Below are 27,610 nucleotides of genomic sequence, written 5' to 3' on the forward strand. Positions count from 1 at the left end.
CAGTACATCTACACTTCAAATATATTTTAAAGAAATGTGGAATAATTTAGTCCATTTACAGAATTTGCTGAGTTGGATGGAATATTACTGTTAGGTAGGAATTAGATTACAGATAGTATCTAAATAGAAAAAAAAGCTACTTTAGTGGTCACAGGGAAAGGACACTCAGCAATAAAATTTCATAGACGAGCCTCAGAAACAGAAGTGAAATGCACCTCTGCAGATGTATTAACATATGTTAACTGCTTTAAACTTGTAGTCATTTTTAGAATTAAATTGGAATAAAAACTAGGATCATGTGTTATAATTCATAAGTTCAAAATTCTAAGAAAACTTTGCAGATGGAAATAATGGTTCACAACTAAAATAGTCATCATTTTCTTCAACATTAATCTTTTTTCAGGACAAAAACTCTCTCTCACCATTAGTGAAAAGTACCACTTCAAATTATTCAAGTTTTCTTGAAAGTTCTCATTTGTTGTTGGCTACATTTGACCCATTTCTCAAGCTAAAATGCAAACATTCAACTAGCACAGTATATATAGCATACAGAGAAATCTACTCAGCACTTGAAAACTGTACCATAAATACTTTTGTTACAGGTTAAGCAGCAAACATTTAACTATGTGACAAATATTTGCTCTCACTAAAAAAAAAAAAAAAAAAAAATTACAATTATAATCAGCAATGCTATTCCTATATCACAAGATATATCACAGGATGGCACCTAATTCTAATCTTGACATATGCCTGGACTTTTCAATGACCATGAAGTTATACTATACTCATAATCCTAGCCTCAAGGAAAGAATAAAGTACTTGACAAAATGTTAATCTCTATCATGATGTATCTCAGAGCCATGAGAAAGTCAACCACTAAAACAACCAAAATATTTAGCCTCATGGTGCCAGATTTATCAAAGTAGTTTCCCCCCTCCCTCTGCCTCATTAAACTTCACAAAAGGTTTTATGAAAACTTGCTAATCTATTAGATATTAATAGTATAATGAGCTGTTGCCGACTTCGCAGATTAAGAGAGGTCATAAACTCAAGAACATGAGCAGCCTCTAGAAACTGAGAAACCAGCAAAGAAACAGAGACTTCAGTCTTACAACTGCATGGAACTGAATTCTGCCAACAACGTGAATGAGTCTGGGAGTAGATTCTCCCCAGAACAGTCATACAGGAGCCTAGACTGTCACCTGGATTTTGGCCTTGTGAGATTTAGAGTAGAGGAACCAGTTGAGCCCACACACTTCTCACCCATAGTACAGTGAGATAATAAATTTGCAATGCATTAAGCCACTAAGTTCGTGGTAATCTGTTATGGTAGCAACAGGAATCTAGTAGCTCCCCATTTGGGGATGACTAGACTGAAATAGAGAGATTGATTAGCCTGTCCACATTCACCCAGGTACCAAATAGCTTAGCTACAATTTAAATCCAAGTGCCCAGGACCTCATAATATACAGTTTGATCAGCATACTCTTACAAAGTTAGCTATTACTGTTATCATTATTACAGAGCAGCTAACACCATGTCTCATGTATGTAAATATTTAAGAAATGTTTCCTGAATCAATCAATAAGCAAATCTGTTGTGTAATGGAGAGGTGGGAATCTTAATTCATTTGTGAGAAACCATAGCTTTGTAGGTTCTCAGGGCTTGTGGAGAAATAAAATTTTAATAGTAGCCTATAAGGCTGTATGGGCACAAAATACAAACTACATAAGAATAAATAAAACATCAATTATATTTCTTTCTAAATATGTATTTACAGAAGAATGAGAAAAATAATCATGAAATGCCAGCTGTACAGAATCAGACTGGGTTTTGCCTCCACATTTCATTCCTCAAGACTGGAATCACTTCTTTGGAGTGATGAGCTTATACAGGCAACAGAATTTCATTTTCCTGTGCAAAATGAGGGGTTATATTCCTTACAAATCTCTTACAACCCCATGACTATGATATGGTTCTCAAAGGTCTCACACGAATTTCTCAAAGGGCAGGCTGATAAAGTGACTAATAAAAATTAATAAATTACTGCCTATTCTTAGAGGTTATTAGTGAAACTACAAATCTTATCATTCTGATTAGATTCTGTAAAATGCAGAGGTATGTTTATTGCCAAATTAGTCAACATTTATACTGATCTCCTGTTCCCAGAGAGAACCTGTATGTTCAAGTAAGAGCAAAGGCCTGCAGGAAGAATAAAGAATTAGGTGATATTTTACACTTCAGTCCTATAACCAAAACAAACTCCTGATAATGCCTAAATAGTATCTCAGCATATTTATTTTGTGAGTATTTATTGGGTACTGAATGCTTGTCAGTGGGGACTGATGGTATACATAAACATATAAAATAGTCTAAATTATAAAGCTGGAACCTCACATCTACAACTAAAGGTTAGACACAAGCATTTAGCAGCTGAAGAACTTATTTCTATGAGAATTTATGTACTGAGGAGACTGGAAAAAACAAACAGCACATAGGACAGAGAGCCTCACACAATGTAAAATGCTAATCTGAAACAATATTGGCAGTATCTCAGCTAATAAAACTTGGCTTTCTCCATAAATCTAGCACTATATTAAAAGGGCCAAGTACAGTAAATATATAGTTTCAGATGAAATCATACTAATACCAGTTGGTTTTTTTCTAGGCACTACTGGTTAAATGCTCAGCTATAAGTGGCCTCTAAGTGGACTTGGTGTCATATGAGTTAAACCAAGCCCAGAGTTACTTAAGCCTATTTGTATGTCCTCTTACCCCTCCTTTCTCCCTTAAGGGCCTCAAATTGTTTATGGACTCATTGTAAAAGGTTGATTATTTCCATGGGTTCAGTAAAGCAGGTGTTCAAAACACGGCTTGACAGAGTTAGGGCAGAGCTGTAGGTGGCTAGCAAGCTAATCATCTGGCAATTCCTTCAATTAATATTCTTTAACCAAATTTTTTTTTTTTTTTTTTTTTTTTTTTTTTGAGACAGAGTCTCGCTCTGTCACCCAGGCTGGAGTGCAGTGGCCGGATCTCAGCTCACTGCAAGCTCCGCCTCCCGGGTTTACGCCATTCTCCTGCCTCAGCCTCCCAAGTAGCTGGGACTACAGGCACCCGCCAACTCGCCCGGCTAGTTTTTTGTATTTTTTAGTAGAGACGGGGTTTCGCCGTGTTAGCCAGGATGGTCTCGATCTCCTGACCTCGCGATCCACCCGTCTCGGCCTCCCAAAGTGCTGGGATTACAGGCTTGAGCCACCGCGCCCGGCCAATTTTTAATATTTTTTATGTAGATTGATTTTCTATTAATACAAGTTGTATACTTTTTAAATAACTCATTTGTTGACTATGTCTTCTCTTCTTCCAACATAAAAGCATTACTAAACAAAAAAAGAACTTACTGAGGATTTCACACAGTTCACAATTAATTCCATAATATTCCCAATAGGCCTCTTCTTGGCCTTGGAGCTGCTAGGTATCCTGCTTTTCTTCTTCAAGCCTATAATCTTTCTACAAACTATGTTAGAAAATAGTTACTCAAAATAAAGTTACAATATAACAGCAATTACAGGTAAATACTCAAGATTAATGAAAGCATATATCCACACAAAAACTTATACATAAATGTTCATAACAGCAAAAAAAATGGAAATAACCCAAATTTCCATCAACATATAAGTGGATAAGTAAAATATGGTATATTCATACAATAGAATATTAACCAGCCATAGGAATGCAGTACTGATACATGTGACACCACAGATGAAGCTTGAAACATTATGCTAGATCAAAGAAGCCAGTCACAAAGTACCACATATTGTGATTCCATTTATGAAATGTCCATAGAAGCAAATGTTTATAGAGAGACAGTAGACTGGTCTTTGCCTAAGGATGCGGGTGGTGGGAGGAGGGAGTAATGGGGAGTGACTGCTAACGGGCATAGGGCTTCTTTCTGGTGTCATAAAAATGTTCAAAAGTTAGATAATGGTGATGGTTGCACTTTGTGAATAGATCAAAAACCACTGAATTGTACACTTTAAGAGGGTCAATTTATGGTGGGTAATTTATATACCAATAAAGCTGTTCTAAAGAAATTCTGTTGACTTCAAAATCAAGCATGGGAAAAAAATCAAGCATGGGAGAAGAAAGTCAGAGGAGAAGTTTCAGATAAAGATGACAGATCATTTCAGTTAAAGATGAGTGTACCTACTTTCTTCCTAATATCCCACTAAAATGACAATTATTTTTTTCAAGAATAAGCCCTCAAGGATAAAGAGAATAGCCAAAAACATGACAGTAGATGAACGATTTTAACAAATGTACATATGCATGCACACAATCATGTTTCAAGATGAGTTGTTCTTATATGGAATAATTTGCTCAGTCATGGCTTCTCTTTCCAAGCTTGCATAACCTCACCCACTAGTTAATACTATCTCACAGAGTCAAAGGCCATATAAGGAAAATAAAGATGCCTATGTGTATCCAGCAAAGAAAAGATCATCTAGCTATCAGGAACTACAATCTCAGAGGTCATGGGTGGTTATAGATACAAATAAGGTTCTTCCTGTCACATGGATCTGGATGAGAGCAGTTCAATTGGAATACTGTCAAAAGGTATGAAGTCATCTGTGGAAACCTGGGTTTCCTGCCACCACATTTCCAATTTATTCCAGTGGAGGCTTTGTGCTGCTGATTGATTGGTACCTTGAGCAAATATGTAGATGTCAAACCTTTAATTTTGCTCTGGGTTTAAGTCTTTACTTAGAAAAAAAAGAATAGTGTAAATGTTTGGCATTGCTTATAGAAAACCCAAAAGATACATACTGAAAATGGAAAGGTTAAATTTTGTAGTTTAATATAATGATTCTGTTTCTCACAGAAACAGATATTTGTGTAAGTTGAGTAATTTCAAAAGAAAAGAAGCTTCCCAGTAAAAAGAAATTACCCTGGGGAAGGAAATATGTCATATGCTTGTTATGGAGTTCATACTATCCAAGAAATGACACTTCATAACTATGTATTTGGCCAATATTTATTCACTTTAAAATTTGCAAGTCGAAACCACTCAGCTAATCTCAACACAATACAGATGGCATCAAGATAGTGTAGATAAAAGACAGGCTTGACTCCAAGATATCTAGTGAGTTCCTCATATAATGAAGAAAGAGAAAGCCCTAAGGCGTAGGTACAAATTAGCTTGTTAAATTAGATTTATTTACAATTAGTCACTGTGCTGATTAAAATGGCCCTATTAGAGTGGTTTTCTTAAGAAAAACAGTTACTGTCTAAATTATCAAATGCTCATAAGCATTTGATAAAATTCACAGGCACTTAACTCTCACATGTTGTTTGCACAGCTGCTATTATAAAATTCTGTCTCATTTAAAATCAAATATGGGTTGTGGGGGTAAAAAAAAAAAAAAAAAGGCAAGGGAGAATTTCCATTTAAAGAGACAGATCAATTATATGTGTTTCTCTAGTCTTTCCAAGGCTCCACTGAAATAACAGTAAAAGAATGCTTAAAAAGTGTAAGCACCCAACGGCAAAAAAAAAAAAAAAAAAAAAAAAAGAACAGCAGAGAAAACAGAAGAGTATTAGATTTTAAAGACATTTGGAAGTGGATGCAAGTGACTGGAAACAGACTGTTTACAAGCCTGTCAGGCTCAGTGAGTCCTCCAACACCGCCTGCATCCAGGCAGGCACGTGCTCAGACAGGAGTGCTAAGGCTTAATCTCCGGGTAATATCAAAGGATTCTTGGATACCTAAGATAGTTAAGGACTAGCATGAGAAACACATTTGAAAATGTGAGATTAGTGAAAAGTCTACTAAGAAATAAGGAGCCAATATTTCCTCACTGATGGGAAGTAAGCATACTACTTCCCACCTCCCCCAAGCCCTGCTCTTGATGAACTCAGTAGCTGAAAAGAAAAAGATGTTCACATACTGACATCTGGGCATCCCCAAATGACACAGCTAAATTTCTCATTTTTCTATCTAATCCTTCCAAAGTGAAGTATGCCAAGAGACAAGCCCCTGATCCCATTTACAAAATGTCATCTTCAAATCAAAACAGCTAAGAATCACTTTGTTTAAATAAAGACAAAAAGAATACCTATAAACAGATAATACAGAGAAAAGAAGAAAATTTAAACAAGTACAGCATAACAACAAACCACTGTTAGTATCCTCAGAAAAATAAGACAAGAATGCTCTAAAACAAGAGTATGGTGTTTTGCAAAAGGAATCAAAAGCAAGAATATTTTGGATATTAAAAATAGAAAAGCTAAAATTAAAAAAAAATAGGTTTGGCAGGAAAATAAATGGGGAAATTTCACAGAAAACAGAATTAAAAGACAGTGATAAGTCACTTAAAGAAACTATAATATAGGAAGGATAATACAAGTAAATTTCCAAGACCAAAAGAAAATACTTTCCAATCTGATGGAACTCATGGAATGTTTAACATGATGGGTAGAAAAAAAGACTCCAGGAAATAGTAGGTACAGGAAAAAACATTGGTGATGGAAAACTCAAGATGACATCTACAACCAATACAGGTGGGAGCCGAAAATAAAAAGGGCCCCAAAGAGGAATCACCACAGAAATAAAGAATGGATAAATTACTTACTTTTCTATTAAAGTTAACAGTGGAGTTGTTGGAGCAATTTGGGGAAAAAAAAGACCACATCAAGTTTATAGAAAATTACGTAAGTGGGCTGGGCATGGTGGTGCACACCTGTAATCCCAGCACTTTGGGAGGCTGAGGTGGGCAGATCACTTGAGGTCATGAGTTCAAGACCAGCCTGGTCAACATGTGGAAACCCTGTCTCTACTAAAAATATAAAAATTTGCTAGGTATGTTGGTGCACACCTGTAATCTCAGATACCTAGGAGGCTGAGGCCACAGAATCATGGTTATAGGTGTGCAGGAGGTGGAGGTTGCAGTGAGCAGAGGCTGCAGTGATCCCATACCACTGCACTCCAGCCTGAGTGACAGAATGAGTGGGTAAAAAAGAAAAAATATATATATTTATATATGTAAGTAAAAAAAAAAGAAGTATTGTCAGAAAATATCTCACAAACCATATACCCTCTTACATAACTATTCAGTCACACATTAATTATAAATTTAACTAAATTTGTGACATATCAATATTTGAAGAAATTGTTTGGAGTAAGTGGCAAGGCAGCAGAGTGAATTCCATCTATTTATAAGCAGAAGTGATGAGATATCTGAAAGTTAGCAATCAAGATTGAACACTATATTATCAAATGGAAGCAAACACCAAAACAACAGCTAAACCAGTTACAAGTTATTCTGAGAAAGAACTGAGGGCTGCCAAAGGGTATGGTAGGGATCTGCTGGTTTTCTTTTCTTTTCTTATAGAGACAGGGTCTCGCTATGTGGTTCAGGCTGGTCTCAAACTACTGGCCTCAAGCAATCCTGCTACCTTGGCATCCCAAAGTGCTGGAATTACAGTCATAAGCTACCACACCTGGCCAGGGTCTGCTGGTTTTCTTTTCTTTTTTGTAAGATGGAGTCTCACTTTGTTGCCCAGGCTGGAGTGCAGTGGTGAGATCTCAGCTCGTTGCAATCTCTACCTCCCAGATTCAAACAGCTCCCGCGCTTCAGCCTTCCGAGTAGCGGGGATTGCACGTGTGCACCACCAGGCCTGGCTAATTTTGGTATTTTTAGTAGAGATGGGGTCTTGCCATGTCAGCCAGGCTGGTCTCAAACTCCTGGCATCAAGCGATCCACCCACCTCAGCCTCCCAGAGTGCTGGGATTACAGGCGTGAGCCACTGAATCCAGCCCATCATATGTTATCAACTTAGCCAATGATCAGAAAGTTCAAGCACAGTTTCGATTAATTTGGGCAAGGATTTTGAAATCTTCCTCTTCACTCCAAGTTGAATTCATTTCTTTTTTCCCTTTTCCTTCTCCTTTCTAATCATTAGGCAGTAAGTACACTTATTCTTCCATAACTCTTTTGTAAATATTCGAAGAGAAAGGGAAGTTAGAATAAAGGGTAAAGAGACCAATTTTAAGCTTAAAAGTAGAAAAAATGAGGAGACTCACACTAAAATGACTTGTCTTTTTATAACCAAGAAAGCAATGAACAGGAGTGAAGGCTGAGGATGAGTTGGGACATAAGCATGGGGAAGGGAGATTACATGAAAACTATGAATGCCCATGTTCCATCCCCCTAATGATTTTATTGGCCTGCAAATGGGACTTGATCTCTGAAAGTTTTCTAAGTTTTCTAGAAAATTCTTTTTATTTTAGGTTTGGGGGTACATGTGAAGGTTTGTTACATAGGTAAACTCATGCCATGGTTTTTTTTTGGTACAGATTATTTAATCACCCAGATATTAAGCCCAGTACCCCACTGTTATCTTTCCTGTTCCTCTCCCTCCACTGACCCTCTATCCTCAAGTAGACCCAGTGTCTGTTGCTTACTTCTTTGTGTTCATAAGTTCTTATCACTTAGCTCCCACTTATAAGTGAGAACATGCAGTATTTGGTTTTCTATGTTAGTTTGCTAAGGATAATAGCCTCTAGCTCCATCCATGTTCCCATGAAAGACATGATCTCATTCTTTTTTATGGCTGCATAATATTCCATGGTATATATGTATAATATTTTCTTCATCCAATCTGTCATTGATGGCATTTAGGTTGATTCCATGTCTTTGCTATTGTGAATAGTGCTGCAATGAAAATTCACATGCATGTGTCTCTATGGTAAAATGATTTCTATTGCTCTGGGTATATACCCACTAATGAGATTTGCTGGGTTGAACGGTAGTTCTGTCTTTAGGTCTTTGAGGAATTGCCATACTACTTTCCACAACAGTTGAACAAATTTACACTCCCACCAACAGTGTATAAGGATTCCCTTTTTTCTACAACCTCATCAGTATCTGTTAATTTTTGACTTCTTAGTAATAGCCATTCTGACTGGTGTGAGATGATATCTCATTGTGGTTCTGATTTGTATTTCTCTAATGATCAGTGATGTTGAGCTTTTTTCATATGCTTGTTGGCTGCATGTACGTCTTCTTTTGAGAAGTGTCTGTTCATGTCCTTTGCCCACTTTTTAATGGGGTTGTTTTTCTTTTGTAAATTTGTTTAGGTTCCTTATAGATGCTGGATATTAAACCTTTGTCAGATGCATAGTTTGCAAATATTTTCTCCTATTCTATAGGCTGTCTGTTTACTCTGTTGATAGTTTCTTTTGCTGTGCAGAAGCTCTTGAGTTTAATTAGATCCCAGTTGTCAATTTTTGCTTTTGTTGCAACTGTTTTTGGTGTCTTTGTCATGAAACCTTTGCCCTTTCCTACATCCAGATGGTATTGCCTAGGTTGTCTTCCAGGGTTTTTATAGTTTTGGGTTTTACAGTTAAGTCTGTAATCCATCTTGAGCTGAATTTTGTATACGATGTAAAGAAGGGGTCCAGCTTCAATCTTCTGAATATGGCTAGCCAGTTATCCCAGCATCATTTATTGAACAGGGAGTCTCTTCCCCATTGCTTGTTTTTGTCAGCTTTGTTGAAGATCATATGGTCGTAGCTGTGCAGCCTTATTTCTGGGCTCTCTATTCTGTTCCATTGGTCTATGTGCTTTCCAAGGCAATTCTAATAAGCTGTCACAGTTGAGAAGCACTGGCTTAGCACTTACTAAATATTTAGTATATGACTGGCATTATTCTAAGTTATTTAGTAATATCTTTCAATATCCACAACCACCTCAGGAAGTAGACACTACTGCTAGTGAGAGAGGAGAATTCCCTGCACCCCTCTGTGGGACTTGCAACAGGAGTGTGGCTTGCTTACTCAAATCCCTTGTGGGAGGAGGAGCATACAGGTGCTGGGGCCAGAGCGAGCACTTTTGGGCTCCACCCCCAAGGTAGCGTCTAGGAGTGTGTCACAATTAATGGTCCTTTAGCAGTTGCCATCCATAGACGTCTAAGTGTTAACCAGCTCAGTGGAGAGTCAGTGTGACAGCCTTTTACACCCTGCCCTCTTGGTACCCCAGTCCTTGTCTGGCATCCAGGAAGAGTCAGGTCACATGGACTTGAAGGACGGTGAATGCGGATTTTTTATTAAGCAGTGGAAGTGGCTCTCAGCGGAAGGAGAGCTAGACAGGGGGTGGTGCAGGTAATCTTTCCCTGAAACTCTGCTGTCTCCAGCTGGGCTCCTCTCCGAAGTTAAGCTGCGTCTATCTATAGTCTCAGACACTCAGTTGCTTCTTCTCCTCTTGACATTCAGCTACTTGTCCCACTGCCAGCTGAGGTCTGGGGTTTATACGGGCACAGGATAGCGGGGCAGGACAGACCAGAAAGCAACATTCATGCACAAAAACAGGAATGTCTGTTCTAATTTAGGGCCATGGGTCCAGGCTTGAGGGTGGAGCCCTCACCAGGGACCCCGCTCTCCTGCCTCCTGCCCGTATCATTATCTCCATTTAACCGGGAAACTAAGTGTGGTGATTTTAAAATGCCCACAAAGTTGGACACATTTCCCTTAAAAAGATGGAGCCTAATTTCCATCCCCTTGAATACAGACAAGATTAATGACTTGCCCCTAACAAACAGGGCAAAGTGATTCTATCTGACTTATACAGCTAAAAAGATAGCTTCCATCTCTCTTGAACTGCACGCTGTAGGAGAAGCCAGCTACCATGTTAAGATAACATTCAAGCAGCCAGCTGGAGAAGCCCACAGAAAAAGGCCTCACCATGACCCAGCATTAAATTGTCGTCCATGTGAGTAAGCCACCTTGGAAAAAGATTCTCGAACCCCAGTCTAGCTTTCACATACCTGTAGCCCCTGCCAACCTCTTCACCACAATTTCCCGAGAGCTTGAACCAGAACTGCCCAGGAAAACCACACTTGAGTTCTTGACCCACAGAAACTGTGAGAGAAGATACATGGTTACTGATTTAAGCCACTAAATTTTGGAGTCATTGTTACACAGAAATACATTAACAGATACACTAGGGCATAAAAAGGTTAAGTAACTTGGCCCTACTAAGATGGAGAGCAAATGGCAAACCGAGATTTGAAATCTATCGGAATGGAGTCAGAACCTATGCTCTAAGGCACATGCTATAAGTACTTTCTTCAAAATGGAGATTACACTGCCAATATCATATTAGAGCTGGTGCTAAGATTAAAAGAGATTATATAAGTAAAATATCTGCTAGATATTAAACTAAGCAGTAAGTAGTCACCTAGTGGCACCCATTACTATCATCACTCAAACAAGTATATTCTCAAAAAGGATCAATATTAAACACAAAAAACATATAAAAATTATTTGTACAAATAAAAAATACACACCTCAGTATCATTTTTTCCACAGTATGTCATTTATTTTAAACTTTTTCCTTACTTCTAAACTCACTAGACATTCAGGATTTCCAAGACAGAAACAAATCAATGCTATAATAATTTATATCCCAGAGACTATCTAATTAACATCCCACGGCAGGCATTTTTACTGTTTTTCACTCAAACATTGATCAAATTTGATAAATTTTAAAAAGCACAGTGTTAGGCACCAAATTTTGTCCAAAATTCACAGATTGATACCCTAATTCCCAATGTGACCATAGTGGAAGACGGCGCCTTTAAGGAGGTAATGAAGGTTAAATGAGGCCACAAGGGTTGGCTCCTGATCAAATAGGGTTGGTGTCCTTATAAGATGACAAAGAGATATCAGGAGTACTTCAGCACAGACAAAAGGCTATGTGAGGGCACAGCAAGACGGTGACAACATCTGCAAGGAAAGAAAAGAGCCCTCACCAGAAACTACTGCCAGCACCTTGATCTTGGACTTCCAGCCACCAGAACTGTGAGAAAATAAGTTTCTGTTGTTTTAGCCAGCCAGTCTGTATTATTCTGTTATGGTGGCCCTAGCTGATTAATACATGCAGTATAAAATAAAAAGGCTGGGCTTTGGAGTCAGGCAGATCTCAACTCTGCACAATCTACCTGCTTGTTCTTTGGCAAGTAACTTGCCCTCACTGAGCTGAGCTTCACTTTATCTATGAAATATTTGTAGGAATAGCTGTAATGGAGATAAAAACACAAACACAAGGAAAGCACCTAGGCAAAATCTTGACCCAAAACAGGCACTTAAATTGTGATTAAAGAAATATATAAAATTAGCTCATTATCTATTTATATCTACAATATTGTCCAAACATAATTGATGCTCAGAATTATAAACACTGACGAGTCTACAAAGATGACTATGAAATGCACATCTTCAGTCCTAATCTCTCTCATAAGCACTGACCTTCATTTTACTCATCCATTTAAAATGAACTCCTCATCATGGCCCCCAAATAATCTTCCTTTGTTAACTTCCATTATGTTTATTAAAGGATCAATTGTTAAGATGTCACATCAGGATCTTTCCCCTTTCTTCCAAAACACACACACACACACACACACACACACACACACACACTAGATCTCTGAGAGAGATATTTAATAAAGTCTCCACCACGAAATCATCAGATCCTACTGTGAAATTAAATTAAGTAATTCAAACTAAAAGCTGTTGGAACTTTGTATTATCTGAGCCTTAAGAGGAATGAGAATATGTGCCCTGAGTCACGTAGCATGCAGTTGCAACTTCTGCTTCTCTGATTATAGATTAACTTTCCTCTGTATTCATGTACTGCAGATGATTAGGAAAGACCTGAAGGTACCAGAGATAAGACTCCCCTCAACACCATTACCTCTCCTTATGGAATGTTAAAGCAGTCTTCCTTGGGCTGTAGCAAGCTATAACCAATCAAACTGCTATAATGTATGTGCTATGAGCTATGCAAGGTTAGAGATAACCAGGTCCACACATGTCTGTTTCTTTCCACAATGCCAGGCTTTTATTAATGTTATTCCAATCACAAAAGCCATGAGCTACATGGAATTCCCAAGAAGGTAATTTTCCTTAGTACTTCCTGTTCATTCGGTAGTCAGAGCTGTGGGGACACAGGCTCAAGCCACTCCACAACTCAGTCAATATTGCAAACCATATATAATAGTAAACTTAAGCAATATATAAATAATGTTAAACATTCCACAACAAAGTAACATTTAACATCAAGAGGAAGAAGAAATAGGAGAAAGGGTTGACAAACCAGTCCAGGGAGAGTGAAGAAGACCAAAGGAGTCCTAGTCTGGGTTGAGCGGTCTGCTGGTCTTGCAAGGAAGAGTCTTTTAGGTGGCAGAACCTTTGGCAACAGATGCCAAGCTCTTAATCATGAGTGACTACAAGACAGTGTCAGTTAAGATGGCCGTTTTGAACTGCTGAAGACCTAATCTTTTATAGTCACAGAGTCCTCTGGTGAGAACTGGTAGGAACTGGTACTTGTTTGTGTCCATACCTGGTTGGACACAATCTTTATTTTTTATTTGTTTATTAAACAAAGGATCTTATCCTTGTCGGCAATGTGTCCTGTGAAATATAAAATAGTCTTTTTCTAAGATGGAGAGAGTTATGCCAGGGGTCCTCTATATAGTATGTACTGACCTTGTATGGAAAAATTTGTAACCCTGATAAACTACTCTGCCTTTGTCTATATAAGTAAAACCTTAACCTCTCTACTTTGAAGCTCTGTCCCCATTCCTTTGGAGTCTGTGTTTCCCAACTGGTTCTCCTCAGGCTTTGTACCAAATAAACTCTAAACTTAATCATATTTTCTGAATTTCATCATTTAAGGTTGACACTAACAAGTATAACAGACAGGACCTTAGCCTTTGGGCTAAGTCCCAAATTCGCCTGGAGGCAGGGAAAGGGCATTAGGCAGTCACAGAAAGTTCCTAGAAAGTTGAAGACTGTCTCTTCCTTTCAGGACAAAAGATCAGGTCTGAGGAGCTGAAGCATTTTAAAATATAAAGGTGCTACCCAGTGTACAGACAGAAAATAAAAGATTTGAATAACTGAAGACAAAGAACAGTAGTTGCCTCTGGCCTTACCTAAACACAAAGTTTGCAGGGATCTCTCCCTGATGCTACTACAGCCTCACCTCACGAATTTCCTCCTGATTATTAGTATGTATTCACAATCATCTGATAAACTGGCCCTCTGCCATCATGTGGTTCTGTGGACCCCATCAAAGGTAGAGACACCAGGGTCAGGCCACCAGAGTACCCCTTCCTAACACACTTTCTCAGGTCATCTCAATCTTTTTTTTTTTTTTCCCTGAGACGGAGTCTCACTCTGTTGCCCAGGCTGGAGTGTAGTGGCGCGATCTCGGCTCACTGCAACCTCCACCTCCTGGTTCAAGCGATTCTCCTGCCTCAGCCTCCTGAGTAGCTGGGATTACAGACACCTGCCACCACGCCCAGCTAATTTTTGTATTTTTAGTAGAGACAGAGTTTCCCCATGTTGGCCAGGCTGGCCTCAAACTCCTGACTTCAGGTGATCCTCCCATTTTGGCCTCCCAAAATGCTGGGATTACAGGTATGAGCCACCATGCCTGGCCATCCTCATTACCTTAATAATTACCAGCTACGATGTTCTGTTCATGTTTTCTGTCTGTCTCTGGTAACCTTCCTTTAAAATCCCATGATGAGTTTCTTTTTGGAATGATGACAAAGAAAGTATAGGCACTGGATAGTGGTGATGGTTGCACAACAGAGATTATACTTGATGTCACTAAATTGTATTTAAAAATGGTTAAAATGGTAAATGCTATGTTATGTATATATTTACAACAATTCTAAAAATTTCCATTGCCAACTATTTATCAGATACAGATGGTTGTAGGACTATGACCTACATTTCTGTTAGTCTTCTAGACGTTCTCCCTGTATTTAGCAACTTCCTATCTAACCATCTTACACAGCACTGCCTAACATACTGCTTCTATTATGTGAGATCTTTCTTAAACATTTTATATTTATATATAAATATTAATTTCTTAACACTAACATCAAGACCCTATACCTAACCTCAACCTACTTTTTCAATTGTATCTTTTGCTAATCTCTTCTAGCTACAGATAGCTCTGTCAGATAATTGTGTCTTAGAGTGTTTTTGCTCATGACCTTAACTCACTTAAAAGATTTTCCTCTCCATCCAAGTTAATGTTGTCTCCAATCTTATTTTTCCCACAAAGTGTTTTCTGACCACCATAATCCAGGCTGGTTTTCTTCCCTCCCTTTTAGTTACCACTGACTGGATGTTTTATTGTTCACTTAAAGCACTATTGTAGAATATATACAACATATCTTCTACTTTCTCAATTAAATCACACACTCTTTAAAATTAAGATGTTTAATTTTTCATTCCTTTGTATTACCCAGTATCTATTTAGAAGTTACTAAAAAAAACCCGATGGACTGATCTAATTCCAAGTCATCAAATAACAATAAAAATACTCAACTATGATCTAGAACTACTTACATTTATACTAGAGAATAATTTTCCATAAGAAACAGTCAATTAAAAATATTTCTAGTTAATCCTAAATTAAATGAATCCTCTTCTGCAATCTTTTCATGGCTTACAATTCACACCTATTTCCAAAACACACCTGAGATGACAAAAATAAAAAGTATATACACTACTGCCCTATCAATACAAGGACAAAAGATAAAAAGGCATGGAATATACAAAGCTGAGATAATCATACTAGAAACCTTGATTAAGGAAGATGAGTTGCAGCAGTCAGAGAGAACCCTAACATGGCAATAGGAAAGGATGATCACTGACGGTCCCTTCGAGTGTGTCTCTTAAATATGAATCAGCTAAACCTCTGAGAGGGGTTGTCAGGCCTCTGAAAGAAGCAAAAGGTTCTGGAAGAAATCAAATAGAGATAGAAGTCTTTGATAAAAATCTGTCATGCAGGTATACTAATTTGTTAACTAAAACCCATATGATCTCAGAGCTTCAGACACCAAACACATCCAAAGTGGACAATTTGTTATAGAAATGAATGAATTTAAACAGTTTTCTCCCATAGAGGGCCACTGTTCATCTACAAGATGTTAAGTGTCAGGGATGCTTACAGACATCCAGACTGTCCTCACTGGCAGTTTGGTTTAGCCTAAATGTCTGAAAAAATACTTACGGCTCCAGAACTCCATCCTATAAAGCATGGAAGAGAGGACTTTGATCTGAAAAATTTTAAGCACATTCCACTACGAAATCACTTGCTCTTTACACAGGATATAATTCAAAGGCCTACAACAACATTAAAAAAAGAAATGTAGGATTGAGTTGTGACAGAATACCAAGAAAACAATTTAATCTGTTATTACGAGGATGGATTTATGAAAGCAGCATAGTCATCCCTGAGGAAATTACATCAAAACAACTTTATCATATATTAATGTAAAGTAGAAAGCGTGGGAGATGAGAATACTGTTTACTGGCAAGCATAGCATCTGCTTTTAATGAGCATTAAAACCAAAACACATTCAACTATCTGTAAAGAGCTTTACCACCCCCGGCTTCAGGGTGCTCAGTTGCAACGTCCACCCTATATTATAAGGGTATTTCAGACAGAATAAACCAACAAGAAACACAGTAATCCTTTCTGTCTTTCATCTGAAATATGAAAGAAGAAAGTTTATTTTATAGAGACAATAAAATATATATATAACACAGTAACCCTTCTCACCTATTTTCTATCTGAATTATGCAAGAGTAAGTTTATTTTATAGAGGCTATATTGTCTGATGCCTAATGCATACATTATTCCCTCTACTTGGCAGCTTACATAACTAGTAGCTGCTCAATTATAGTCATGCACTGCATAACTATGTTTTGGTCACTGAAGGACTGCATATATGACTATGGTCCTATAAGATTATAATGGAGCTGAAAAATTCCTATTGCCCAGTGATGTCACAGCCATCATAATGTCCTACTGCAACATATTACTTAAGTGTTTGTGGTGATGCTGGTGTAAACAAACCTACTGGCTTCCAGTCCTATAAAAGTATAGCATACACAATTATATTTGGTACATAATACTTTATAACAATAATAAATGACCATGTTACTGGTTTATGTAGTTACTACAAAGCAGGTATAATGTCATTTCATTCAAGGTCATTTTGTTCTAAGCTGATGAGAAAAAAAAAATAGATTCCTAGCCAGAGCCACACTCTATGTGGAGTTTGTGCCTTCTCCCCAGGTCTGCATGAGTTTCCTCTGGGTGCTCCGGTTTCCTCCCACACCCCAAAGATGGGCATGATCAGTTCATCAGCATGTCTAAATGGTCCCAGTTTGAATGAGTGTGGGTAGGGGGGTGAGTACACCCTGTGGTGCAATAGTGTCCTGTTCAGGGTCGATTCCCACCTTGCGCCTGAGCTGCTGAGGTAGGTTCCAGCCACTCACGACCCTGAATTGGAAAAGGCAGGTTAGAAAATGAATGAATGAATAAATGAATGAATACAAATGATTGTAAAATAAAAATTCATAGACAATAATCCTACAAATGCATGACAATTTAAACAATGCGGTAGGAACGCACTCAGTGAGCCTGCCATATTTGTCATTGATTTTGAACTATGTGGTGGGAAGAGGTGCTGCTGATAATTCACAAATACCTATTCCTTGACTTAACCCATCAGTGCTATGACAGTCATCACTCACTAATTTACCAACAACTAGGGAAATCATTCTTATTTTTTTAAAAATATTTCTTAAATGTATGTGTACCCACATTTATTTCAACGTTTAATATTAGAAGTGTTCTGGGTCTTCAATTAGAAGTTTGGTGATGTTTTTGTAACCAGAAACACGCCATCAGAACTTAACTTTTGTTTTTATCAATCTGCCTGTGGTAAAATTTGTTTCGCAGTATATCATTTTGCTAAAAGTTGCAGTTTCCAAGAAATTATCAACAACATTAAGTGAAAACTTACTATACATCTTATTGTTATTTTAGAGTGTACTCATTCTATTTTTATATATATATATAGTGCATTTTAGAGTGTACTCATTCTATTTATATGTATGAACTTTATATAAAGTTAACTGTAACACAGACCAGATACACATATACATATACGTACATATATACATGTGTATGTTAACTATAACAGACTCAGATACACATATACATAGATATATACACACATGTGTATGTTAAGTATAACAGACTCAGATACACATACACATATACAGATACACATGCGAACGTTAACTGTGACACAGACTCAGATACACATATACATATACATACATATACACATGTGTATGTTAACTGTAACACAGACTCAGGCAGGTGCTACAGGAGGTATTCTGTAAGAAGGCATTGCTATGGTAGGAGATGGCAGTTCCACGAGTGTTACTGTTCCTGAAGACTTTCCATTGGAACAAGATATGGAGGTGGAAGGTAGTAATATTGATGATTCTGACTCTGCAGGCCTAGTCTCACATCTGTGCTTATGTCTTAGTTTAAACAAACAAAAAAAAAAACAATTTTACAAAGTAAAAAAAGAAAATGAAAATTTTAAAATAGAAAATATTAAAAGTATATAAAGAAAAAAATTTGTAGAGCTATGCAAGGTATTTGTATTTTAAACTAAGTGTTATTTTAAAAGAATCAAAAGGCTTTTAAAAGTTAAAAGTTATAAAGTAAAAAAGTTACAGCAAGCTAAGGTGTATTACTGAAGAAAAAACAATTTTTTAAATAAATTTTAGTTTAGCTTAAGTGTGTAAGATTTATAAAGCCTACAGTGGTGCAGTAACGTCCTACGCCTTCACATTCAATCACCACTCACTCACTGACTCACCCAGAGCAACTTCCAGTCCTGCAAGCTCCATTCATGGTAAATGCCCTGTACAGGCGTACCATTTAAAAAATATTTTATACTATATTTTTACTGTACCTTTTCTGTTTTCTTTTTTATTTTTATTTCTTTTGAGACAGGGTTTCACTCTGTCACTCAGGCTGGAGTGCAGTGGCATGATTATGGCTCACTGCATCCTCGACTTTCTAGGCTTAAGTGATCCTCCCACCTCAGCCTCCTAAGTAGCTGGGACTACAGGTGCATGCCACCATGTCCTGCTAATTTTTTTTTATTTTTTGTAGAGATGGGGTTTTGCCATGTCACCCAGGCTGGTCTCAAACTCCCAGGCTCAAGCAATCTGCCCATCTCAGCTTCCAAAAGTGCTGGGTTACAGGCATGAGCCACAGGCCAGGCCTACTGTACCTTTTCCATTTTTAGATATGTTTAGATACACAGGTGTTTTCCACTGCGTTACAACTGCCTACAGTACTCAGTACAGTAACATGCTGTATAGGTTTGTCACCTAGAAGCAATAGGGTATGCCATATAGCCTAGGTGTGTAGTAGGCTATACCATCTAGGCTTGTATAAGTATACTCTATGATGTTCATACAACAATGAAATCACCTAATAACGTATTTTTCAGAATGTATTTCTGTCATTGATGCTTAACTGTAAATTTTTTTTTTACTAAATGACTCAAATCTAACCAGAGATTTTAAGGGAATGGAAGAATAATACTAATATAGCAAAAATTTAACCTCTCTTCCCATTCAAAATTTGTTGCCTGTGCATAATCTCACATAACCTAAAGGTTGACTATACAATGAGTCTTGCTTTTAGAATGATACTGCTTGCTTTTATGATGCCTATCAACTTTTTGATGACTGAGGAACCATGTCATAAAGAATATGACAACTCACAAAGACCTAAATAACAAAAATAGTTCTATAAATAGTAATAAAATAATAAAACAGTACATTCTCACATCAAATGAAAATGATTCTGGAAATGTGATAAAAGCCTTTGAAACATACAGGACTTCTGAGTAATAAGAATACTTAATAATACAGAATACTATAATACTAAAGATATTTGACTACCAAATATTTTGCATTACGCACAAAATATTTGTCAACTCCTATAGACATTATTTTAAAATAATTTCCAAACTTTATCTCAAAACTTCCCATCCCTATAGATAAAATATTCCTTGTAAAAAGGATTTAATGTCTCCAAATAGGAGGAATGGTCACCTTTACGAAGGAATGGTTATCTTCATACATATCGGGAAAAAGTTCATACAGTTTCCAATTAACAAGCCTCAAACATACGTCACTCACTGACATACAAAGCTAAAAAGCATTGTTGTCCAGAACAAACTGTTCTTCTAATTTGCTTTCATATTTTATCACTATTTTCAATAAAATACAACATTTAGTAATCCAATAATGTTACGCCTTTTCAAAAAATAAAATATTGTTTTTTTCAAAAATGAAGTAGTTAAGACTACAAAAAATAATAGGTTTGAAAATAGGTAAAACTTCTGGGATTTTTCCTGTTGCATCATTATTAAGGACTGAATTGTGTTCCCTCCAAAATTCATATGTTGAAGCTCTAACCTCCATACCTCAGAATATGATTGTATTGGGGGCCTTTAAAGTGGTAGTTAAGGTTAAATTAAATTATAATAGGGGTCCCTAATCCAATAGTAGTGTCCTTATAAGAGGAAGAGACATCAGGAGAGTGCACACAGAGGAAAGGCCACGTGCAGACACAGTGAGAAGGCAGCCATCTGCACACAGAAGAGAGAGGCCTCAGGAGAAACCAACACTGCTGGCACCTTGATCTTGGATTTGCAGCCTCCAGGACTGTGAGAAATAAATTTCTCTCGTTTAGGCTTGTAACACCCAGTCTGTGGTATTTTGTTAGGGCAGATGTAGCAAATTAATACAATTTGGGGTTGAGGCCTCAAAGATAAAAATAAAGGTTGTGATGGGCCCTCCCATTCTAAGCCAAAATGCTAGATGGGCTATATAGAACTTGTGAAGGTGAGACCAAACCCAGGTCTGGAGGCCTTGGGCCATCAATCAGCCACAAAAATATTTAAGCAGGAAATTCATGTGAAAATCTGAAGTTAAAAATTAGATAGTGAGGATTTCTTTAAAGGGAGAGAGTTGTTAGAGAAATATAATGCTTCCCCTAACTTTCCCAAGCCAAGTGAGGGGCATCAGATAATCACTTGGGTAGTCTGAAGAGTCTAAAACTCCTCAAAGAGTCTAATGCAGACAGTCTGGCTATGGGTGCCCTGGGCGGCAGCACAAGAAGGCAGGGCTCTGCCTTGTGACTGACCTCCATTTCAAGAACGTGGCAAAGATGTGTTTCCTGAGGACCGCCTGGGTACTCTGAAGAAAGAAATAAGACATGAGTAATCTTCCAAAAGGATTGCCTGGAGGTCACTATGGGAGGCCAGGGGCTGCAGAGAAGTGAGAAGAGGCCAGGGCAGGAGGCATTGCTGATACGAGGGCCTGGGGGAGAGCTACAGACAAGTCTCCCTCCCTAGGGGATGGCAAGTGGAGGTAGTTAGTGTCCTCTTCTGATACAACCACACTACTTTTAGCTAATATTTCAAAACGGTCTTTCACAAGGTAAAATATTTCTGGTACTTTCTTACTTGTCTTATCTGGCCTTCTCACTTATCCTGTTCTTTAGCATATTACATGTAAGTAGGTACATCACTGCTGCAAAGGAATGTGGCTTTAGGTAACATCCTTAATCTGGCAACTAATACTTCTGGAAATATATTTTCTCCTTTCTTCTCTAATTTGGGAAAAATAATAAAAGAAATGTCTTTCAAGGGTACACCATTTTTCTTACAGCACTTAGGAAGGAGAATTCAATAATGACTATGCCTATAATTATTACACTTAAAAAGTGAGTTCCTGGCCAGGCGCAGTGGTTCACACCTGTAACCCCAGCACTTGGGAAAGCCGAGATAGGTGGATCACCTGAGGTCAGGAGTTTGAGACCAGCCTGGCCAACATGGTGAAACCCCAACTCTACTAAATATACGAAAATTAGCCGGGCATGGTGGTGGGCGCCTGTAATCCCAGCTATTCGGGAGGCTGAGGTAGGAGAACTGCTTGAACCCGGGAGGCAAAAGTTGCAGTAAACCAAGATTGTGCCACTGCACTCCAGCCTGGGTGACAAGAATGAAACTATGTCTCAAAAAAACAACAAAAAAAAAGCGAATTCTTTCATATGAAACCACTTATTACTACAATCAAAAATCAATTTTTACTTCACAAAATGAACACAATTATTTTAGGACTCAATCTTGCTTATGAGAAAAAGCAAGTACACTAGTGAGCTTTCAGTTTCAAAGGTCACTAACCAAACACAATTTAATGAACATTTCCTTTATTGTTCTCTAATGTTTTCTAAATTATTCTTGATCTCACTCCTTTTATGGCAGTCATTAGTCAGAAAAAACATGTCTTTGGCTCAAAAGCATCAGGGCTTTTCAATATTATGTTACTGAAGTAGTCACATGTTAATGGTATCAGAAATTTCATTTAATAATAGTATTTCATAATCAGTCTAGTATTATTGTACATAGGAGATGACAGCCTGGAGTAAAATAGCAAGGTGGTGGTTACAGAAAGACCACAAATATTTAAAAGCTTTTTAAATTTTAAATATTTAGTACGTTAACTAAAAATAAAACTGGTGGTTTTTTCCTGCTTTTTTTTTTTTTTTTTTTTTGTAGAGATGGGGGTCTTGCTTGGTTAACCACAGTGGTCTTCAACTCCTGGCTTCAAGCAATCTTTCTACCTCAGCCTCCCAAAGTGTTGGGATTATAGGTGTGAGCCACTGTGCCTGGCCTAATAAAGTGGTTTTCACTCCTAGAAGGATTTACTGTACTAACCCTGAAAGAGCTGAATGAATCGAGGCTGCAATGCCGAGGTGATCAGACTGTCGGGCAGCTCCCTCAGAAAGAGCTTCAACAGACTGGCTGCTGAGCAGACATCACCGTCCTCCTTCCCGAGCTCCACGGGCACTCCACTCTCGAACTTCAGTCGAAGTTGTTCCACCACCTTCACGTTACCATTTACCCGAAAAAGACCTTCTTGGGTGAGTCCTGGAAGAGCAATGTAGACACAGAAAATAAATAGGTTTCTCACAGACATGAAATGTAAAGAATGATAACAACACCAGACACAAAGAAAGAAATTTTAGCATATGATTCTCTCAACACTGTAATTATCAATCATTGCATGATTTTCACATTTTGTAAAACTTTCCTTAGAATAATAAATGTTCATATCCACTGCATATCAACTAAACAGATCATATAAGATTGGTATAAAACCGGGCCTCTGAAAATAAGGCTATGCCATATATAAACATAGAGCAAAACAGAGTACACAAAGAAATTTTTCATTTATGTAATCTTTTAGAGCACCTAACAGAAACTTACTCAGGGCTCTAGCAGCAGCTTAACACTTCATGAACTACTTTTTAAATGACATGTATTTAAGAAACTTTTAAACTCTATGTGATTACCTGTGTAATAGTTTAAGAAATAAGTGATGGTTTTTCAGTAATCACTAAATTCAAAAGGTAAGACTCTAGGAAACTATAAAGTGGTGTAAGACAAGATCCTTGCCTACAGTCAGTTGACGGGGGATATCAGTGTCAGCTGAGGTTATCAGAGAAGGCCTCCTGGAGGAGGTAAACTTAACCTTTGGCTAAAGCAACACAGAGGGGCTGGAGCTGTTGAGCTATGAAACCAATGAAGCTTGAGCTTCAGGGCCCCTCATTTTCTTGGGCCCTTTACAAGCTCTGTCCCTAATCCTGTATTCTTAGTATCACGTTCTTTTCTTAAAGAAGTCTCAAAAGTTTAGGCACCCACAAAACCTTGATCTACCCCCGACAAAGATAAACAAAAACACAAATTGAGAAGTGGAGACAGGATAGCATAAAGAAAGGTAGGCAGAGGACAATGTGGGGTGCCTAGGTCAAAGAATGATGGGATAATAAAATGGAGAAACAGGAAAGGGTCTGTGACAAGTTAAATAGTGAAGCCTTTATCACTGGAGTATTAAGTGAGGAAAAAGACAAAATATAATAAGGGTTTTAGGAAGATTTAGCTAGCTAAGAAGTAGGGTAAGGAGATGGAAACGATCTTCTATTTTAAGGTAGTAAACTGATATTATGGTGGAAAAGAAGTGAAAAAGAATAAAGATGATTTGGTAACTTGGTTCAAAAGGGAGAGGGAAAGGGTTGAAAGGTAACCTTAAGGTTTGAAAAGTAGGAATACAGGAAAAAGAAACACTGTAAAAGATAAGGTTGGAGGTAGGGATAGGAGGGTAGCTGGTTTAGGGCAGAAGATAATGATTTCCAGCTCAGTGTGCTGCACACCATGTAAGCGAGTGTGTCAGGCAGTAGAAGACTTTGAAAGTGTAAGAAACAATCTTTCTAAGAAAGAGCAGGCCAGGATTTAACTTGATATTCTTGAGAGTCTAATGGTGAATGTCAGCAAAAACATAATGACATTGAAGCCTATCAGGATTTTTTAGAGGGGAGGTGATAATTTATATCAGCCTTTGCTTCTTACCCTTACCTGGTAATTGTATTGCTCTTTTTAAAGCAAAGGAGGAAGCTAATTTCTTTTTATTTTATAATCTGATAAAATGCTTTATAAGCTCTTTAATTCAACAAACATGTAATAAGTGCCTGACATTATGTTAGGTCATAAAAAAATCAATCGTGAGAAAAAAATTCAACACTATCATTACTCTCATGGACTTTGAAGTCTGGTAAGATGTTTGTGTTCTTCCATGTATACATATTATTTGGCTGTAAAGAAAATCAATATCAAAAGTTGATATGAATTTTAGCTCCAATTCTGAAAAAAATTGTGACACTAGGGATGATATTAAAAGTATTTAACAATGACTATGACCAGGGCACCACCTAAATGGACGAGATATCAGTTGGTCTGTGTGGCAGACAGCTTCTACAATAGTTCCCATGATCCCCACTTCTCGTACCACACCCATTATAATCCCCTCTACTTGAGTGTGGGCCAGACCTAGTGACTTGCTTCTAACAACAGAATACAGCAAATGTGATGTCATGTCATATTTTGGGATTAAGTTATAAAAGACTGACAATCCATCATGCTTCTCTCTCTTTCTCTCTCTCTCCCCCTCTCTCTCCGTCTCTCTGATGTACTTTATTAGCTACTGGCCACGGGCAAAGATCTAAAGGTGGTATCTGGCCAAAGACCAGTGAATAACTGAAAACCCTCAGGTCAACAGCTCACAAGTAACAGAATCCTGCCAACAACCACATGAATGAGCTTGGGAGGGAATTTTTCCCCTGTTGAGTCCTGATATGACTGAAGCCTTGGCTCACACCACGATCACAGCCTTGTAACTCTAGGACAGAGGACACAACTAAGATGTGTCTGGATTCCTGACCCACAGAAACTGTGAGATAATGATAAATACTATTGTTTTAATCTACTATGTTTTGGGGTAATCTGATATGCAGCAAAAGGATAACAAATATGATACGCCTTTCCCTTAAGTTCTGTGGAATATCAGGTTCTATTGGGAGACACCAGCTTAATTGTTTAAAGCTTTCAAGGTCTGTCTCCTCTACTATACAAAAGTTTATCTTTAGCTTCAGAAACTTATCCAACAATCAAGCAGCTAGCATCCAACAGAAAGGCATTCCATCCCTGGTCAAAGCTGAAATCCTGAAAATTTAGAGATTTGTTTCCTGTTCCTATATTTACCCAGCTGCTTAACCTAACCTTGCCTTCTGTTTTTGGCCTACCAAATGCCCCTTAGATCTGATTTCACATGATGCTGTTTTTTTTTCTTTTTAGCTTTGACCTTAGTCTTTCTTTTCCAACAAGGTTTTTTTGAACCTTCCCCCAAATAAATATACTTCCAGCAATTTCAGAAAAAACTACCCAGCTCCAAGAACTGTCTGTGGTCCTCAAGCCTCCTGATCCCACTGGACCAAACTAGCAGATGTATAAGGTACAAGTAGAAGTGACTGAATTTAATGCTCCTTAGTAATATTTTCCTGTCTCTGTCCCATTTATCTGAACAACTCTTCCCTCAGGAATATCTCCCACCCACAACTCTTTTATCACTAATTATCGTAATTGGTGATGTTCAACTAGGGAAAGTTTATAATCCTGGACATGAATATATCACATTCTGAGAAGAAGAATCCATACAGTTTTTTAAGCCTCTTATGAGGCTAGAATACATCCAATACCCACATGAGGCTTACCAGACCAAATAACCTTTAAATTTTCCCACCCTAAAATTTTAGAAAATTATGACTATAACAAAAATATTCAGAAAAAGGGGATATTTGGATGACTTCATGAAGCAGAGTTACTCTCATACATTTCAAAGCTTCTATTATATTTGATTTTAGGCTATGTGCTAATTACTACAAAACAGCAACTTAATAGTGGTTTAGAAATGAAAAAATTATATAAGTTAATATCTACATCACTGAAAGATACTTTTCTGTACAATTGAAATATTTCTTTCAAAATAGTATGAATATTAGAAACAGAATATGCCATTAGAAACAGAATATGCCAGAAGTCACAATTTGCCTAACAGCACACTTTGGCCAAGGAAGTAGTATGACAATAAGTAAGCACATTCTGACACCTGGTGGTGACTTGAAACTCTACACTGCGGGTTAAAACGGCATAACCTATAGTATCTTCATGCTAAACTAAGAGAAAGAAGCTGTTAACATTGTCAGTGAGAAAAAGAGTTTAAAGACTATATGTTTTATAAGTTATAATGTATATATTTTTAAATGAAACTATCCAAAATCTGCTTAAAGGGCTTGACATAGGTCTTTCTGTCTTAAAATTCCATTACAATAACAGTTTACTCTCATGCCAATTGTTAAACTGTCTGCATTTACGTGAAACAATAATAGAGCATAACCAAAATACCAACCTATGATTGAATTATATGACCGGTCATGTGACCCCTATAGTCCCATTCCCATGCCTGACACAGTGCTTACTGTATATCACAGGTGTACAGTAAATATTTGTTGACCTGAAAAAAACTGCAAAGTAATTAAATAAAACAAATTGAAGTATTATGCCCTCAAACTTTATACTACCCTTCAAACTTACACAGTTTCTTTGGTTTATTAACATGATAGTTTCAAATACAAGAAGGAGCTTATGTTTGTCTACATAGTAATTAACTACATAGCCTTTCAAAATACAGGTGCTAGGCCTACCGGAGTTTGCCCAGTCAAGATTCTGATTCAGTAGATATGAGGTGTGGGCAATGCATGTGTATTATGAAAGATTCCACTAGTGATTCTATTTCACATCCCTCATTAAGAATGACTGATTTAACTTAATAAAATGTTTAGTTTGCATTACCCAAATACACCCTGTTAAAGTATAACTAACAGTATGCTAAGGAGGGGCAGAAGAAAATCAATCCCTAATTTAAATTTTGCCAAAAGTTTTATATGTTGATGGTGTGAGTATAAACTGTTTCAACTCTGATAGAGTTCATTACAGATGCACATATCCTCTGACCACCCAGGAGTCCACTTCCAGGAAGGCAGTCTATGCACACACTCACATGTGCTTGAAATGCCATATGTTACAGGTTAACCATGGAATCATTGTTCGTAAACAATAGAAGACTGGAAACAATCCATGTGCCCATCAGCATGAGACTGCTTAAAGACATGATATATACATATGGTAAAACAGTAGGCAGAGGAAAATAAAATAATTAAAAATGAGTAAAGCTCTTTATGCA

General features: G+C 37.5%; 1 protein-coding gene across 4 annotated transcripts in view; it reads right to left on the reverse strand.

Annotated features, from left to right (window-relative positions):
* LOC108523274 (protein FAM13A-like) overlaps window positions 1-27,610 on the reverse strand; it is a 116,748-nt gene that overhangs the window by 47,513 nt on the left and 41,625 nt on the right. For all 4 annotated transcript variants that reach the window (XM_017863801.1, XM_017863803.1, XM_017863802.1 and 1 more), the window contains one exon: window positions 22,693-22,905. In XM_017863801.1, coding sequence (XP_017719290.1) covers window positions 22,693-22,905 — 213 coding nt within the window. The remainder of the gene's footprint in view (window positions 1-22,692; window positions 22,906-27,610) is intronic.

Source organism: Rhinopithecus bieti, unplaced genomic scaffold (genome assembly GCF_001698545.2).
Source record: "Rhinopithecus bieti isolate Rb0 unplaced genomic scaffold, ASM169854v2 scaffold_73885, whole genome shotgun sequence".
In the NCBI taxonomy this organism is placed as follows: Eukaryota; Metazoa; Chordata; class Mammalia; order Primates; family Cercopithecidae; genus Rhinopithecus; species Rhinopithecus bieti.